Source organism: Cygnus atratus, chromosome 2 (assembly GCF_013377495.2).
Source record: "Cygnus atratus isolate AKBS03 ecotype Queensland, Australia chromosome 2, CAtr_DNAZoo_HiC_assembly, whole genome shotgun sequence".
In the NCBI taxonomy this organism is placed as follows: Eukaryota; Metazoa; Chordata; class Aves; order Anseriformes; family Anatidae; genus Cygnus; species Cygnus atratus.
Genome location: NC_066363.1, coordinates 115,655,248 through 115,674,680, shown reverse-complemented (window position 1 = coordinate 115,674,680; position 19,433 = coordinate 115,655,248). Strand labels below are relative to the sequence as shown.

General features: G+C 37.5%; 1 protein-coding gene across 4 annotated transcripts in view; it reads left to right on the top strand.

The window, feature by feature from the left end:
• NOL4 (nucleolar protein 4) overlaps positions 1-19,433 on the top strand; it is a 189,299-nt gene that overhangs the window by 97,004 nt on the left and 72,862 nt on the right. For all 4 annotated transcript variants that reach the window (XM_035553235.1, XM_035553234.1, XM_035553233.1 and 1 more), the window contains exon 6: positions 8,305-8,588. In XM_035553235.1, the coding sequence (XP_035409128.1) occupies positions 8,305-8,588 (284 nt within the window). The remainder of the gene's footprint in view (positions 1-8,304; positions 8,589-19,433) is intronic.

Sequence of the window (19,433 nt, the reverse complement as noted above, 5' to 3'; positions counted from 1 at the left end):
AATTTAGCATAATTCCTTTCAGCCCCATTTGGGTTGATGCTTAGGAACCAAACTTGAACCTACATGTTACTCTTTGGTCTGTTGCTGGCACAACACCACATTGTTTTTGATGTCGTAAATGGCTGCTGCTGCTGCTGCCTTTAGCTAGAGAAGCATAAGCCTCTTCCAGGATGGGCAACTTTCTTTTCACTTTAAGGAAAATGTTTTTTTTTTTTTTCTTAACACATTGCTCTCTCAGACTTCCTTTTTTGTAGATGTATTATGTCTGTAGTTGGAATTTCCCTCAGAACTAAGGGATGATCTATCCCTAACCCTGCTTGCCTCCCTGTCTCCCAGCCTCTGCCAGTTCCTAGTTTTGTATCAGTAAACTCTTTAAGCCTGTAGTCCTGTTGAGGAGGAGTACAAGTCAATATGTCTGGCACCACTCAAATGTCCGGCTGAGAACTTGTTCCTGCAATGCTTGTCCAGAAGTGGAGCTCTAAGCCACAATTTTCAATGCCAAATGACATTTTGCGTGTCAGATAATACAGACTAATAACTTTTAGAAGAATTGCAGGTTTTCTATATCAAGAACTGCTTGACAGAGCTTTCACCACAACAGTGCCCTAGAGGTTTCTCCAGAATACAGAGAAAATGAGAGATTTTTCTCCCCAGATGCAGTGTGGGCCATGTCTTTTGATGTGGAAATGCCAAAGCACAAGTACGAACTAGATGCATTGTGATAATAAGACTACTGTGCACCCAGTGAGCTATTCAATTGGTTATTTACATGTGCAGTACCCTCCTAATAGCCATTCTGCTTCATCTCCTTGTGTGCATGCAGGAACAGAGCTCTGCAGGCAAAGTAAGCTTGCAGCACTCAAGATTTATAAACGAGCCCTTCTCTGACACTTATCAGTGCTGTGACTGACAGGGAAGTATTATTTTGCTGATAGCTGCTGATGCCATGGAGTGGCAGTTGTTCACTGTTCTCTTATTTAATGTTGTAATTGAATAAAATGATCTGCCTGTTTTGTGCCTGCACCAGGAAAATAGAGACATTTATCCATGGGAAACTTGTTAATTACTGGTTTTGTTGTTGTTGCTGTTTTGTTTGTTTGTTTAATAACAAAATAAGATTTACAGCCTGGTGAAAGCTGATTCCACAGTGTATTGCATGTGGTATACCAAACCTATAAAACTTAACTTACTGTACCCTCACTGACAATGGCAAAGGATTAGTTTTGTAGTTTTTTTTTTTCTTCACCCTTTTCATAAACTGATACAGTGGGTGATCACAAAAAGTTACTCCTGACCTAATCTGTCACCACTGAAGACAGCAGTGAGGAGTTCACTGATTGGCATCACATTGAAACTGATGGAAATTGCAGGCTCAAATTTGAGAGCAGCAAGTTCCATAGTTGAATTCACAAAAGCCAACCATGTCAGGAAAGCTACATGTATAAAAAGGAGGAAAAAAAATGTTAACGTTAGTAATGTTAACTGAAGAGGATGACTAATACATATTCTTGCAATGAAGCAAATGCAGTCCCACTGAGAATGAAGAGACTGAGTTCTTTGCACATCATCCGACTCCTGTCATCTGAAAGGCCCTTGCCTACCTCTTAATTCCAGCTCCTTGTTTCCTTGTCACAGTACTGACATTTCAGTGAAAACAGTGGTAGTAACTTTTGTGAGGAGCAGAGAAGGGTGCTTGAGATTTACACAGGTTCAAAGAGACACTGGATATTTGCACGGAAAATAAATCTGTTGAGTGTCAGTATGCTCACAGAGACCACCTCCAGCTTAGGAAGACCTTGAGCTGAAAATCACGAGGGGCTGGGCAAGCCATAGGGGGAAGAATTCTATATACTTGCCTTATTCTCTTCCCTAAACATCTCCTAATAACCACTGCTGGAGATAGGATGTTGGACTAAGTGGATTTTTGATCTAATCAGCTATGGCCATTCTTATACTTTCTGAAACAGGAAATAATAGAGGGTCTGAAATCACCTTTGTACCTCCAATAATTCACCTGCTGTTCTTTATCATAATATGAAAGGGAATGGAGAAGATGAATAGATATAGTTGATTTTGACTGGCTTTTAAGTTATGTATTGAACTCATGCTTGAAACATGACTTGTGATATAAATGAAGCATAACCGAATACATAACTGTGACAAATTGATATTAAATGGTCATTGTGAGAAGTGGTGGGAGTGAAATGTGACCTCGCTTTTTTGTTAGTTCCTTTAGAAAAGTCTCTGTAATTATTTTGTACTACAGAAGTTTCTGTGAGTCAGTAGTCTATGCCACCTTTTGTCTGATTCACTGTGTTCCTCTTCCAAAATTGCCTGCCATTGGTTGCCACTAGTAGAGAGTTTTTTTCAATAGCTCCAGTTTTGAAGGATTGGTAGTGTGACTTGGGTTTGTGGAATTACAGAAAGAATGTAACTAACTTAGTTTTAAATGTTTGCTTTTGTAGCATATTATTTTAATCAAAGTTGTATTTTAACATTGAAAAAGTTAAAGCAAGTGCAATGCTGAAGCCAAAGGTTTAAAGAGAACAGCATTGTAACTCAAAACCAGTCTGGAGTCTGTCACTTTTTGGTCTGCAATATTGTCTGTTGCAAATGGTCCTGCTCAAATGAATCAGATTGCTAAGGGTGTAAGCTGTTGTTTACCAAGACCTGGGCTGCTGGTATATAGCCCAGAAATTAAAGCAACTTTCATCATACAGGACTTTGGTAGGCAATCTCTGAGTGGTTTTTATGACAGACAGCCTGCACTTGCACAGGCTTCAGTCTCACTCTTCCCACTTAGCTCACTCATATCCAACCTCCTCCTTTTAGAAAGAACCATTACCCACCTTACAGTAACTGTAGCTCTCAGAGATACTCTGTCAACTGGCAACCCACTCAAAGTGTTCATTTAACCTTGTGTGCATGCTGCCTTGGAGTCTGCAAGCATCAGGGTGTGTTTGGGCTGCATATGTGCCCTTATCCCATCTCCACTTCTTAGAGCAAGACGAGCAAAGTGGCCCCAACAATAGCCGTCTTAATTTGGTGTGATTAATCAGGCTCACTACCATCAGAAATGGTGCTAGCTTGTATGACCCCCACTCATATGGTCAAATTTGCCTCAAAAGAGCCAAAGCTGCTGTAAGGTCAATTGCCTTTTCCTCTGTTTTTGTCTGCTTCCTAAATAAGCTATCTGCTTTGCTGTGTTAGAGCTGCTTTGGTATCATGGGGTTCTCATTTCATTCTTGGCATTAATGAGACGGATTAGCTTCTTGACCCATCACCATTCTTTCAGAAGATCTGAGCATCTGGGTGGTGTATGGTTGTGGGACTGTGCCACACTGCTGCTGTTAGAGCTGAAGGCCAACACTATGGATTTCTGACTAGTAAAATAAGCAGTAAGTTTCAGGTAGTTGTCATTACAAATCTCAACTATAGAAACTAGTTAAGCACACTCTAAATATTAATTGAATTCCAGTTTGACAAGTAATTTGAGGAAGAGAGATGATTTATTCAGAGATCTGCCTTTATATAGAATGATTTGTTGACTCTCTCCTTGAGTTACCTGCAAGGAATATGAAAAGTCTGGGTGAATTATAGTACAAAATTGTTTGTTAACAACAATGCAAGAGATCCTTTAAAACATCTGTAGATTTTTCTCTCAAGGAAATAAGCAACACTTGTATGCATTTGAGGTTCACAGTAATTCAGTGATGCTTATATCAGAGTTCAGATCTTAAATTTGTGCTCTCAGAAAACTGGTGTTTGAGGGACTTGTTATTCTAGTCAGATTTCATGCACTCTTCAACTTGCTTTCCTTTAAGAGAGCACTTACTGAGAACAGTGCTGAGCATTTGACATATCTGGTCTAAAGACAGTTCTTTCTGGGTGGAAGAATTGTATTTTAACATGTAACAGGAGAATCTCTAATTCTAGTAAAATGTGGGTTTTGACCATTCATAAATCTACACATTGTTGGCAGGAGAACATAATCCTTTAAATTAAGACCTGATTTCCTGCTCTAAATCAGTGTGTTCTTAAACTGTCAACTGTCATGGAAATCACCTGCAGAATACAAGGCGTAAAATACAGAGAAACTGAGTTTTGGCAAATGTTTAGGCCATGCTAATGAGAATGTTTGTGGTGGATAATTGGAGTGAAGAATACAACAGTTCAGAGAATCAAATCTCATATTCAGAGCACCTGTTTGAGCATATTGTTTGGGATTTCTTTCTTGGCATTGTCTTGTCTTTCAAGTTTCCTTTGAAATCAGGGAAAGAATCTAACACAACGGTGACTGCAATGAACTTGGAAAGTTCTGCCCCTCTCCTTTCAGCTCCTGGTGTGTGCAGCTGTGGATTGCTTCCTTGAAGGTCTTCCCGTAAACATAAGGCATATTTTGAAAACATGTTCTCCTTGCATCAGCAGTGTGATCACTACCCAGGCGTGGACTGATTGCGCTGGAGGCCAGGCCCAGTCAGGCCCCAACAGCTGCCATGGTGTTGGGAGGTCCCAGGGGTGCCGCCATGTTCTCTGCCTACATCCCTCTACCACCATGGGGCTGCACCTTTGGCTTCTCCCCTGTGGTGGCTGCAATTAGTGGTGTCCTTCATGAAGCAACAGCCATTGGCAAGCTACTTTGGAGAAACACACATGGGCAGCCATAACTGAACAAAGCCTCAGCTCCCTGAGCCTTCCTGAGCCTGCATGCCCATAGCTGTTGTGCCCCTGCAAGATGTGATAAAACATATTTGGAAAGGGAACAGGCTTTTCTCCACATCAGCTTACTGTTGCTGCGTTGTGGTGATCAATAAAGGTGAGCAAACTGCAAGCAAACCCTGTGTGCAAGCCACTGCAGGGTGAAGCGACAGGGTGAGATCTCGCCTCTTGACCCCTTGAGATTTTGTGGCCACCAGTGAGAGAGGTCCATGGGACAAGTTCCCACCAAACTTGCATTGCCCCTTGGTGGCCATGCATCAGCCATGTGCTCTTGCAGGCCTGGTAGGTACAGGAGCAGAAGGTGTCGGGGCCCTGTCAGGAGAGCAGCCCTGCCTTGGGGAAAGTGCTATTCCTCTCCCAGGCCAAACCCCCTTGCCTTTTTTCCCCAAACTAATTAGTCCTGATGTGGTTTGTGTTTGTGTACCTCAAGCACTGATTAACTCCAACTTTAGAGTAGCCTCGTTCTTGGCCAAAACAGACCACCTGCCCAGGAATGACAAATGCACTAAACCTTTTAATTTATTTACCTTGGTAACATCTGTAAGGAGCTACCAACACAAAACCACTATTTTTTTCTTGACTTTTTTTTTTTTTACGGCAATACATATTTATGTTTATTTGCAAAAGTGAGCTTTATAGCCATTGCAACCATGCTCCTGAACATTTTCCTGACAATCTTTCCTGTTTCTAACAAGCAAGGTTAAAAGACTGTAAAAGCCAGTTATTTGACTTCAAAGTAGGACTGAGATTTACCATCAAGTAACAAAGCTTTTGCTAAGCAAAGCCAAAGTCATGTATCTACTGTATTATTATTTCAAAGTAATATAATACATGACAATATTTATTCAGCATAGGAGTTTTTCAATGGTTGTATTTTAGAACAAGTATAAAGGGTCTGTTTATTTTTTTCTTTCACATTGTGATGGTTACACATACAAGTTTTAGTTGTCAACCATTCATCATATAGAAAAAAGAAAAGGAAAGAGAAAGCTTTATTGTTTATGATTACAAGCCAAAGCTAACAGCCTTGTTTTGGACTTCAGTGTTGCTGGATCTGGCTCCAGACACAGCTCCCTTCTTACTCTATCATTCTCATTTAGCCATCTGTATCCCTTTAGTGTCTCCTCTGTGCTGTGTGATCCAGGACACTCAGATGCCAGCAGACAAAAGTGTCCTAGGGGATCAGATTTGACTGCTGCAGAGAAGGTAGTGCCCCCAGCTTTTAGTTGGGTCTGTGCATCCTCTGGTACTCACTTTTTTCTCCCATTGTTCCCAACCATAAGGAATATTCTGAATTCTTCGGAGGGAGGAGCATCCCCTACCTGGTGAACAATTCAGCAATTGGTTTAATTAATTTGCAACTAACTGTCACTTGTTACACTGCTGATTAGCCAATCAAAGAAGCCAATTTTCTGTTAACTGTCCTAAATATGAATCATCAGTAACCAAAGCATTTCTCTCTTAAATAAATATTTTTTCCTGATATTTCAGAGCTTTTAAAATGAGTAATAAATACAGTTATTTGTTTAAAAAGAAATAAAATCCCCTATATTAGAATGCCATTTTCTAGTCCTGAATTGTAAAATTGTGTATTTATTTTTGAAGCTGCATTAAGAATTTTAACCTTTTTTTAAAACATTGTTATTATTAACGTATTATTATTAAGGCTCTGTAAGACTTAAGTCACGGGGCATGGTAGAAAGTTTCTCTTTCTACCTCTTCACCTTATTCATTTATGTCACTGAAGTCTTCATGTAACCTCACGTCTTAAAATGAAAATGTTTCCATTGATCTGTTGCAAGTTATGTTGGTGCCTAGCAGATAAAGTTGTATGCATTTAAAAATCCTATTCTTGGAACGCTGTGTCTTTTACTGCATATACATTTATATTTACATGCGAGGTAATGTAAAAGTGGTACATATCAAAAGAGAACATGATTTCTCTTTTTTTTTTTTTTTAAGGCATTAATTTTAAAACATTTAGTAAACTCCAAAACTGTTCCAGAGCAAAAGCATATAAAGTATGCTTTTTATTATATATTTTCATGAAACTAGATTTTTTTTACAGGTTTACAAAACAAAATCTTCAGAATTTATATCTTATGACATAGTACTGTTGGATGAGTACAGCAAGCAAGACACTGATGTATGATGGCTCACCTATGGCTTTCTAAGTACTAAATTGAATTAGAACATTAACTATTAATACAGTATTTTCTTCACTTTTTAAATTCTGATCTGAATAATTGTGAATAGTTGTTTTATGCTATATTAACTGTGGAGAGTCAAGAATTTGGTCAATCGTAATTTAAAGTGTGAGTATTTTTGAGCACATCCCTTCAAGAATATATTCTTGTGTCTTTCTAAACTCCATATGTATATGAATGTGTTTGCTTCTTTTCCATGGAAGATGTTTAGGAGGTCACAATAGCAGCTGTTACATTCAGGTACTAATATATTAAGGTCCATTTCATCTTGTACCTCCAGTTTCAGTCTGTGCACATTCCTGGCTGCTAACCCCCCAGTTTTGATTCCAGCTGTCTGTGGATAATCTGTCAGTGGATTATCCACTGTCTGTGATAAACATAGGCTTGTAGAGCCCTGGGCAGGAGTTTGCACCATTAGCTAAACCATGTAAGTTGCCACACAAGAGGGGCTTTGGAGAACAAGTAAGCAAGCTGAGGTCCAAATTCTGCAGCTGTTTCATCCACTGAAGGATGAATTGTTTTACTAAATAGCCAAAGGACTGTTTAGCAGTAGAGTGGCTGAGAAATTAGCACAGTTGGCAAATTCCAGTGCTGACAAACACCGGATACACAAACCCAGAAGCATGTCAAGACACATGTTAACCAGACGATTTAGCTGTAAAATCTTAATGCTAACGACACCACATCCAGAGTTTTCAGGTGTAACTCTTAGGCTGATTGATAATTTAAACCTTTATTAAGCAGTATTTTAAAATGTATTATGATACATAGTGAATGAGCAAAATGAATGAACACATGGGCAAAATGAATAGAGCATCATTGCTTCTGGATTTGGCTTTTCAAGTATAATCGCTACTGCCAGCAGTGAATACATCAGATATATTTACATTGTATCTTTGTAAGAGGATGTTTATGGATATGACATATGCTGCTCTGCACCCTTAAAACCTGAGAGCTAGAGTCTCTCTCAATACCATGTGCATCTCTGTTCACTTCAGAAATATGCAGTACTGCAGTAGTGAACACGGTATAAGAATAAATAGATCCATAGACATATGGACAAACAGATGGATTAAGACAGACTTTGTCAGTTTTTCCCTAAAAATCCAGTGTGATACTTAGCTTTTGTGTACACAGTGACACTAAGGTGTCAGCCCAGATCATTTCCCTTAACTTAGTAATATTTTATGGATTTACTTAAAGTTTTCACTTGAAAATATGGAGGAGTGTGTGTGCACATTTTGCAGAAATGTACTGGTGTTAGTAATATAAACCATTTTACTTCTATTTTTAAAAACATTGTGAAGGTATAAACTATGTTTGAACTGGACAGAGATGATGATGTGGCATGTGACTGAAAATATATATTTTTTAATAGATGATTCAGCTGCAGAGAGTTTTAATGGCAATGAGACCGTGGGACACAGTTCCAATGCTTCAGGGGGAACACACTGCAGGGAGATGGCAGAAACCAACAGTAATGGCAAAACAAATCTGGAGCAGGATGAGCAGCCTCTGAACCTGAGTGACAGTCCCCTCTCTGCTCAGCTGACTTCAGAATACAGACTAGATGATCACAACAGTAATGGAAAGAACAAATACAAGACTCTCCTAATTTCTGATCTCAAGATGGAACGGGAGGCAAGAGAAAATGGAAGCAAGGTAAGATGCTTCCACATGCTCCAGATATGAAGTGTGTAGCTTAGAAAAGGAAAAGTTTTGTGAGGCCAAACCAAAGGTTATTCCCAGCTATGCATTTATGCAATTTGTCTAATGTTTGTCACATCGTTTCTCAAATGCTATACACAGACTTGTATGCTCTGTTGCACATATATGATGCATAAGTACATTAAGTGTATGTGGGTGTACATGGGTGTGTATATATAGATATATAGGCATATATAATGTGCTCACCCTGGAAAAAAATATCAGTGCAGTTCTCCATCAGGCATAAATTTTGTCAGTTCATTTACTGAGAACTGTCTACATTATTCATTTTAAATATATATATATATATTAAAATATGTATGTAATGTAATACATATACATATATATATGTACTGGGATACATATCTATATGTATATTTATAGATGACCATCTCATTACATGTATTATGTAACTGTAGAATGAATCCGCATGAATGTTAAGTGTGTATACCCAAACAAATTACTACGTGTGAATTAACGACATCTGAAAGGAACTGATTTGGTTCCTTCCTGATTGTTTGTATTATGCAGGTACCTAACCTGAATGAAAACTGACAAGTTTGCTTTAAGAAGCTGAAATCCCCTGAGGGCTTTTCTCTGTAGTTTCCATTATGTGGGTAAGGAGAAGCGAGGGTGGTTATATTGTGAATAAAGAGAAATCCTATAGACTAGACAGCTAGCCTGATAAAATGATATTTGTCATGACGGCATACGGTAGGGAGGGTGAAGAAATGGCCTGTATCATAGAAGTTATCCATTGATCTGCTCTGCTCTTATTGGTGACAAGTTCCTGCTTTTTTTTGTTTGTTTGCTTGTTTGTTTGTTTTGTTTAACTCCCTACTGGATTACCTCTTTTACAGCGGCAGTAATGAGATGTTAGTACTGGATCCAAATAGTATTAATGCTGGTCAGTAGCTTTCAGTAGCACACTACAAAATAACCTGGCAAGATATACTTTGAACTGCCACATTCTTTGCAGAGCTTTGAAATAGGAGTGATATGGAAAATCACTTTTACTAGTTTATTCTGAAAGGGATTGTACATAACTGATGTCTGAAGAACAACAGTTATTTACAGTAAAGTTTTAACTCCTGTCTCCATTGCCTGTGGAGTAAAAATAAAAACTTGAAATGTTAACTCAAGTGTCTGGTTTTGGTGGGTATGAAAAAGGAGACCATATAGGTTATTGTTAATCATTCTCTTTCTTGGCCATTCTAGTTGAGCAAATCATATATCCCCAAACTTTCTCCATCAAATTTTAATGAAAACTTATTTATGACTTATTTAAGTGACTTTAAACTTATTTAAAACTTTGGTCTTAAATAAGTTTTATTTAAGACTTATGACTTTAAACTTATTTAAGACTATGGCTATTCAGAACATTTTTAATAAGGTTAAAATTTCTAGAACAAATGTTCTGAATAGCTGTAGTCTTAGAGTGTGTATACACTCCAGTGCTGGATTTACTCAGTACTTTGACTATTGCACAGCGAGTCCCAAATTGGTGTATACGAATGGTATTTTCATTTGCTCTAGGGCGCATTGTTCCAGTGAACCTTCTATAAGCCAGTCACCCAAATAATGATAGACACACAGGCTCTCTTGCCTGAGGTACATTACTGCTTCTGCCATTACTCTTGTAAATACACAAATAAACTTGGTGAAGGAAGGGTGGAATTTTAATGTGGGATGCGTTTGTAGCTAAGACAAGAATATAGCCTAATGTTACATTTCCAATTTTAATCAGTTCCAACTCAGATGAAAAAAAAAGTTATTGAAAAGTGTTAAAAATCTGTTTGTAATGAGCTGAGATGACAATCAAAGTCGTCTCATTCTTTGTTATTCTACAAATTTTAAGAGGCCTGAATCATCCCCCACATCTATATACTCTTTCATCACTCACTGTCATTCTACCCACTCTATACTGTGAACAATATGCAAATTCACCTCCCCTTTTTGTCCTAGTGAAACTCATGTTTATGTTTACAGTTCATTTATATGTATGATTTATTAAGTGTGCAGTAAAGATTATTAAATATGGAGTGAAGACTTCAGGAATAACACTCTCCGGATTAAAAAAAATAATAATAATGTCAGAGGTTTGTAGAGTAAAAGAATGTTTTTGTGGCTGCATTCTTATTTTACAGACATATTCTACTCTTTTTAAATTTAAAAGTAATTACAGAAGTTTTTAGAAGTAACAACAAACATTTGTGTATTAGAACAGAATGGGCTATACAACACCTCAGTGTTTCATATACATACATAAACACTTACAGAAATCATTACTACTGGTTTATCTTGTGCAGTATCTTATATGCTAAAGAGTCACAGAATGTTTTACAAGCCCTGGACCTGATCAAGGAGATCCTCTTGTGCTCCCCTGGTGATTCAGGATACTGGGCTCCTCCAGAAGAGTGTTCTGGCTGTTACTGAGCTGAATCATTTTGAACAATGTAGAAAATCTGACTCCTAGTTGGTTGCAGTACCCACGTGATGCACTTGAGCAAGGCAGTCACAAGGAACTAGCCAGAATTTTATAATTTTCTGCCAAAAAGGAAACAAAACAATAGAGAAAAAAAAAAAGCAGGGTTGACAATAAGACAATTATAATTTACTACCTGCCAACTACCCTTTTTACCCAGAATATATCAAGTACATGGGGTGTTTGTTGAATACATCTAGGAGTTCTCCCAGCATCTAAGAGCACCCTCACAGCTTCTGACCTCCATCCATTCACAGCTGTACCGTTATCAGCCATGATTAGACCTGAGTAATGGCATCTTTAGTAGTGATGGGTGAGCAAATGTGTTTAGCATAACCTCTAATCATGTTTTCATGAGAAAAATCATCTGCAGTGTTCACCAAATATCAAATTAATATGCCACTTATTGTAATGTGGAATTCTTATCCTATCTTTATGTGGCTGAACTGAGAAAAGTTACATGAGGAACTAGTGATGACAATATCTGTTTTCTTAATAAAGGGAAATATATTTTAAATAATTGGGCTAGCATTGCAGGACGTAATACATTATGCTTCCTTCAGCTTCTACAATGGCCTATTCAGCCTGCAGAAGATGTTGCTTGCCTGAGCTGGCCAAATATCTGTGAAACCCACCGGCAAAGGGACAGAACTGGGAAGATTTTTTGGCTGATGTGTTTCCTACCTGCTCTGTCTAAATCACCTTTTTAGATACTGCATCATCTATGTTTTAATTAACTTGAAGCCCCAGTTTTCCTGGTCAACTTGCATTCATTCAGGCCTGTCTCTAGGTTTAAAGATCACTTACACTGTCACATCAGAGCCAAAAAAAACAAACAAAAAAGCAACCAATCAAAAAAAAAAGAAAACACAAATGATTTTTTTCCATTACATTTTACCTCCTCCACCAAATCACAGATGTCTGAGCTTATTTTTTCCTGGAAACAATCAGTTTTCTTACACTGTATTGTAGGTATTTGGTTGTACAACACTATTTTCAAGAATTTTTCTTTCACAAGTAGTGGTGGGTTCAACCACTTACCAATACAGTTCTGACTGATTATTTTGTACATGCTGCAGAAATATGATCAGTATTATTTGGAGAAAAAACTAATGTTAGTGTTTCCATCATATTTTCTTTCTAAATCTGACAGGTAATTAGCAAATGTTTTATGAAATTGGTTACTTCTTTGTGCAACTCTGAATTTTAGAATATCCATCTTGTCAATACCCATTCTAAGCAGTTATATGCTTATGCTATGTGGAAAGTTTTCTAGATAGAGGCGTCATTGTGAAAGAGTGATGGAGTACCAGATGCTGAAACAGGGCTAATTAACATTTTCCTAAAATCAGTGCTATCTAATGTACACAGAGAAAATCATTAGTGATTTGTAAGGAATATATATTTGGGGGGAATAAATCAGGTTTCCTTGTCTGAAAAGACTCTGATGAATAACTGGAGATTAGATAATCCTGTGAACAAATTTTAATTCAACTTTGAAAACTAGTAGGGTTGTTATTCGAAGAATGCTCTATTTAGTCACTTTAGAATATGACTTTAAAAAACTGATGTTGACAACACTCCTTAAACAAGAATTATACTTCAGAGGACAATCTAAACTTTCTCTTCGAACCCTCAGTTTCAGGCAGCGAGCATGTGTGGTAACCTCTTCTTTGTGTAAAAAGACCACATTCTCTGTGGGGTGCCATATTGTAACATAAGCTTAAAATCTGGTCCAGAATGTCTACCATTAACTGAAAAAATGTTACACAAGGAAGAAATGGATTTTCACAGTCTTCGATATATATATATGTATATGTAAGTATGTATGTATACATTTATGAGTATATATATGTTTTATATATTTTTATTGAGCTGATATTAGGGAAGTGATCCTCCAGTAAGACCCAGATGTTCACAGCAATATAACTTCTTACAACCATTTAGGGCTATACTGAAATCAGTGAAACATTGCCCAGTTGCAAAAATAGGTATGTATATATCTTTACAAGACTGAATCTCTGTACTACAGAAGACTTATAAAATTACTCACTGTAAATGCTCTGCAAATGTAGTTCTTTGAATTTAAATAGTTAAGCAATGAGATTTTTGATTTCAGATTCTTGTTATTGTTTTTTCTTACACCATATATTTTGTCTTGAAAACTCATATAACTTTATCTCTTCCACATCATTTATTTCATGAAATATAGCAAGCCCAATCCTATTAAATGATTTTGTTCTTTCTGCATTGGGATAACAAAGTTATTGTGATATAATACGGGAAAATAGTTTTTTGAGATAACCAGCCATACTTATATTATGCTGTATATTCTACCTAGATTAATAAATACTTCATCATGAGTGTATTGCAAAGTACATCCCTCACATGTAAAACTTCTGTTTGGGATTTCCCAGATAGAAACATGTACTACTGGTCATGAATGCCTAGGAGATACAATAAAGTGAGGTAACAAGGAGACACACACCATGTGTCCATTTTGTCCACATACCTACTAATTGTGGGCAGTTGGCTGTCTTTCTTTTTTTCTGTCACACAAAATCTGTGATAGTAAAATTGGATGCCTTCTGTCCCTCTGGATGCATGGTAGGCCAAGTTAATATGCGTTATCACAGAATTATAGAATGGTTCTGGTTGGAATGGGCCTTGAATATTATCTGAATATTATCTAGTTCCAACCCCTCCTGCCATAGGCAGGGATGCCACCCACTAGATCAGGTTGCCCAGGGCCTCTTCCAACTTGGTCTTCAACACCTCTGGTGATGGGGCATCCACATCTTCTCTGGCCAGCATGTTCCAGTGCCTCACCACCCTCTGAGAGAAGAATTTCCTCCTAACATCTAATCTAAATCTACCCTCTTTTAGTTTAAAACCATTCCCCCATGTCCTGTCATTATCTGACTGAGCAAAAAGTTGCTGTCCATCTTTTTATAATCCCCCTTTAAGTATTGAAAAGCTGCAATAAATGGTTACAGTCATGATTTGCTCGAGTGTGCAACTGGCTGCATGGAGAAGTACACAAGATTAGTAATTTTTCTCTAAGTCTGCAAAGAAAACCAATTTTAAAGGAGAGAACAGTAAATGGTTGCTGCAAGCAGTGACCTTCAATTATAATACTGCATTCTAATGTGCAGAGCATTATAGTTACAGTGGCTCACAAGACTGCAGAGCTTTCATGGAGTTTCTAAATGGAAGTTCTTACTTTCTGTTACTCCTTTAATGCTAGACTTTTAAAGTGTTTCTTACGCATTTTTTTTTTCCCCTTCTGCTTAATGTGAATAACAGTATTGTTGTCATAGGCCACTGCCAAGGGCTGTTTGTCTCCAGCTATTGAAACCAAACTATCATTGCACTGGATGCATTTACACTGCTGCAGGTTAGCCTGGCAGGCTGTATGTAAGAAAGGTCCCAGTCTAAGATGGCATTTAGAGCCTATAACCTTGCCTGGGATCTGAAAGCCAGAGCATATGTGAGATGCAGAGTGAAGAGTCATTTGAAGTTCCTGCATGTCACTCTAGGTAAAACTTTAGTCATCTCTGGTGGTTAGTCCAACTGTAGCATCTTGCAACATCCGTTTTACTGGGGCTTACCATTACTGAAGAAAACATATTGAATCCAAGTGGTCTGACTGGGGAAAATAATAATAACAACAACAACAACAACAACAATAATAATAATAATAAAAAAATAAACAGATTAACCTGTTATAATATGATACTACATGAATCCAGTTTCCAGAAGTGCATGTGAATTTAGCCATAGATAGACTCCATCTCTCCAGAGTGAGGTAGAATTAATTTCAGCATGTTTCTTTCTTTCTCTCTCTCCAGTTTTGTCAGTAAAATAATATGAAAGGTCATTTCTAATGTCCAGTGAACATCATCACATCTGACATTTGGTATCTGAGGCATGCACAGTCACTGTCACTACAATGTCTTTTGGCTTGCATCTTACATCTTTGGTGTGTGAATGCAGGCTGAAATGTTCTGTTGAACTATGCACATTGTTCTTTCTTTGCTATGCTTGGATTTGTACAAAGGTAGAAGGCATGCTAATGTTTTCCACGGTTGCTTGGGAGATAGACTGCAATGGAAACAGGCCCCTTTTATTCTGCATATGGAACAAATTAATGAAAATTGCAAAATGTGAATGCAAGGAGTTTTGTGGCCTCCTCCTTGTTTCCTACCCAATCATATACACAAGAGTGAGAGAAAGTAGCCTGTTTTCTCTTTCCTATTGATTCCTACTTCATACATAGGGTTTCTATAGGTTGGTCTCATTGTAAAGACTGAGTCCTTTATATTTTGCTTTACTATTTTATCAGACACTGTGGGTTTCATTTCCCCTACATTTAGAAAATGAGAAAGTTGAGAAAATCACAATTTTCTAGCTCCAGAAGTCAGTTTATTGGTTAAAAGATAGGAGAAAAACCTATATATATATAGGAGAAAAACGCATAGTTCTATGAAAAAAAAAGTCCTTTTTTTTTTTTTTCTGCCCTTTGATAGGAGAATTGTTATATGCTACTGGGAGGCTTTCTGGTAGCAAAAAATCGATGTAATTTAAGGATCCTTTTCCTTTAAAAAAGAAGTTTATAAGACAGTCTTTTCCAGACTTGAATCTTCTGGTTTGGGGGTTACCCATAATAAATGTCTAAGCAGACTATTATGAAGAGAAAAAACTACAGGTGCAGGTGTACGCAAAAATTAGTGCAGTGTTTGTCAGAAAATATGAATGCTCTAGGATTCTCTAGCAGTCGCATTCATCAAAGCTCTTTGTCTATGATAACATCGGTTCTATGTCTAATTCCTCCCACTGGAAGTACATTTAGTAGCTGTTTTTCATGTTCTGTGAAAACTCTTGAAAATGAAATTGGTTTCCAGCAGGGCATTCATTACAATGATGTAAATCCAGAACAATTAAACTGAAGTTGATGATGTTACTCCAGATTTACATATCTGTAATGGAGAATACAATCTGGCTCCATATGCATATGAAATCCCAGCTAATGTATAACTGGAATGGAAGACAATAATTTTTAATGTGACCTTTTATAAATTTTCTCAGATTTTTTTTTTTTTTAAAGGAAAAAATGCACTCTGGTCAAGTAGCAGACAGTGGTGCTGTTGATTCCAGATTGCATGTGTATTACTCATAGATCCAGCTGTCTGTCTTCATTCTCACTCACCTTTGGAGCCACTGGTCCCTCATACTGAAACAGAAGCAGTTGTACCTGGAGGGGATGCAGGATTTTGTCCAACTTGTTTTTAATGGCTGGACATCCGTTCAGACAAGTGAGAAAGCTCTCAAGTGCAGCAACAATCAATGAGGTAAGGTGTATGAAATTACTATTTTTTTCCCTGTGTACAGCCAAGCACTTTTTATAATTCAACAGCCTGGGAACCCATGTCTGTACTTTTCAGGAAAATTCCTGTTGACTTGGGTTTGTTCCTGACAGATACCTTCAGGGCTGGGCCTTGTTACAATTAGTAATATCTTCAGTGCCTCACTCTTGCTTTTGTGTGTCTTTTCTCTTTTCTTAGGAAGGAAATTGAATTTGTGTTCAAGTCCTACCGGGTCAAATGGTTCACAGCAGCTTTTTCTTCTTCTGTTATCACAGCTCCTTCACCAACTAGAGAAAGACTGGGAGCAAATCTTGCTCTTGGAAGATTAAATACTCTTTGATGGTAAATTAAGCAAGATATATTGGGACAGCAATAATTGCTACCCACTGCAACTGTATTTAGTCTTAATATTATTTACAGCTGATGAACTGTCACTTTTTTATTTTTCAGATAATGGAGGCTGAAGAATTGATCCTCAAACCTGATTTGTGATGAATGGCTTGATAATTGGCCACTTCCTATACATTGCATTTCTCCAAAATTATACTGTTATTTAAGAAGTTGATAATCCTCAAACTCTATTCCTAATTTTTTCTTATGGTATTGAATTCCTTTCTATAAACCAAGTCGGCTGCTGAGGAAAGAAGTCAAAGATTTTTTTTTCCTTTTTTTTTTTTTTTTTTTGCTTTAATGACTTTTATACAAACATGTTGCCGAGGTTTTTAAATAAATATATTTGTTATTAGCGCTTACAGACATCTCTCCTTCTAATCTTGTATTTTTGTTGAATGAATGCCAATAGTCAAACGTCTTGCCACATATTTGACACACCTTCAAACATACCGTGCTTTTGTGTGCTCTTCATTTTCTCTCTATAGCAGTTCCTGGGAATAATCAGGCACAATAGAACACTCAATGCTTCTTTTAGATCCTCACTTATTCAGGGAACTGGATTTGCAAGGTGACATGAGAGTGGTTTTAATAATAGAAGAAGGAAAGAGGGAGAAGTAAAATTCACCTTTAAAGCTATGTAATCATTCTGCTCTTTTTTATCTTTCTTTTTATCGCTTGTTTTGTATCCATCCTTTCATTGCTTTGCCTTTTTCTGTTAATTATCCTCTATTCTCCTCCACTTGCTTATATTTTCCAAGGAAGACCTAGCTGAAAGTTTGTGCTTATGAACAAAATAGTAGATTTAGATAACAATATCAATTACCAGAAAAAAGGACTGCAAGGAATCACCAGAGTTACCGAGTCCCCTCCTCTGGAAATGGCAACCTATGTTATAGACATTTAGTCCAAGAGGGTCCACAACAGTTTAGCTCACTAAAAGCCACAACATCCATGAAGTTATCATTAATAACCTTCAGCCTTATAAGAAACAACAGTGGTGCAGCTGTAACATGCCACAGGAAAAAAGTGAGGTACTGAAGTCATCGCTGATGCCCTAGATCCCTGCAGCAGCAAGTGATTTGCTAGGTGAATTTCCCAGATGGTCCCTTTCACTTCCTAAAGAAGAGGGAATCAAAACCAACCACCTCCGGTAATCCCTATCACTTTGTTTAGAGTTTTGTCTGCCCTACGTTTCATCAAAACATACTGCCTTACATTTCACCTCTAACAGTGACCAATTTTGAATACTTCAAATACATGACAAAGCGCAGCTACATTATTTACTGAGGCAGGGAGGGGATGGTGTTGCAGGTAAGCAGTGGAAGCTGTGAAATGTGTGCTGTGTAAATTTAACACAACTAAGCGACATTGATCAAATAATCTTTCAGAACACATGGAAACAAATAAGCCACTGACTGTTATGTAGATTAATGAACAGTATTCTTTTGCAAGCACAAAAAAATCCTGGAAAATGGATTTGAGAACTACATAAACAGACATCTACTTTTCACTGGGCACTGATGACAGAGTATGAAAGCACAACCAATTATGAAAATATTCTGCCAAAGGTAGGGGTCTATAACTGTTATGAGTTTTCATTCCAAACGCAGAAGTGTGACATAACATAAAACGTTTTAATATTGAATGAATTCTATATGCATCTGTTAGCATACTAAACGGCTTCTTCTTGGAGCTCACAGTATTTCTGTATACTCCAGCTGTTACTTGGATCTTTACATGGTACAACCAAGTATTTCCCATACATATGCTCAGCTGTTTTGGTCACATATTGTCATTATAGATGTTCTTTTGCACCTATTCAGTCTGTTTTCTTAGCTCTTCCCATCATGAAGATGCCATGAGCTACTCCCTCAATCTGATGGGTAACAATACATGCTGTTCTGTTCATATATACATACATACACAGAAACACATATATATACTTTGAAGTATATGTGTATATATATTTATTTATATATCCTTTTTTTCCCATTGTTTGATGAGAACAGTCCTATCCAGTGGCCATGACTTGAAGTTGAAGGCATCATACAGATGAATCAAAAGCATACGATGTTCTCACATCTCTTGTTGAGGCACCTGCCATGGCACACATCTTACCTTTGTGTACAGATGCTCCAGTAGACAAGAGTGTGTGATTGTCTTTCCTTTGCATTTTATTTAAAGTCAAAATGTGATCTTGTATGTTGCTTCTGACTATTTTATATTCAGTGCTTGGGTAGAGGTCATGATGTAGTTTCCTCCTTTCATGTTTCTCATGACATTTGGGAGTTGTCTGACTCCATCAGGAAGATCCTTTGCAGAACTCTTTGGAATTTCTGCCCTGTACACTCTGCCTTTGCGCTCCTGTGCTGTGCTGTGACTCAGGCTGAATAAGAGAATCTGCAAGTTAAACAGGGAAAGGTGAGTTGATTTCCGTAGTGGTTAGCATGAATGGCCCCAGCATGGCATGTCCTCAGTCTGGACATGTCCTCAGTCTGTTATACTATGAGCTCCACATGAGTGCTCAGAAGACCACATAGATATTCTTTTGACCTT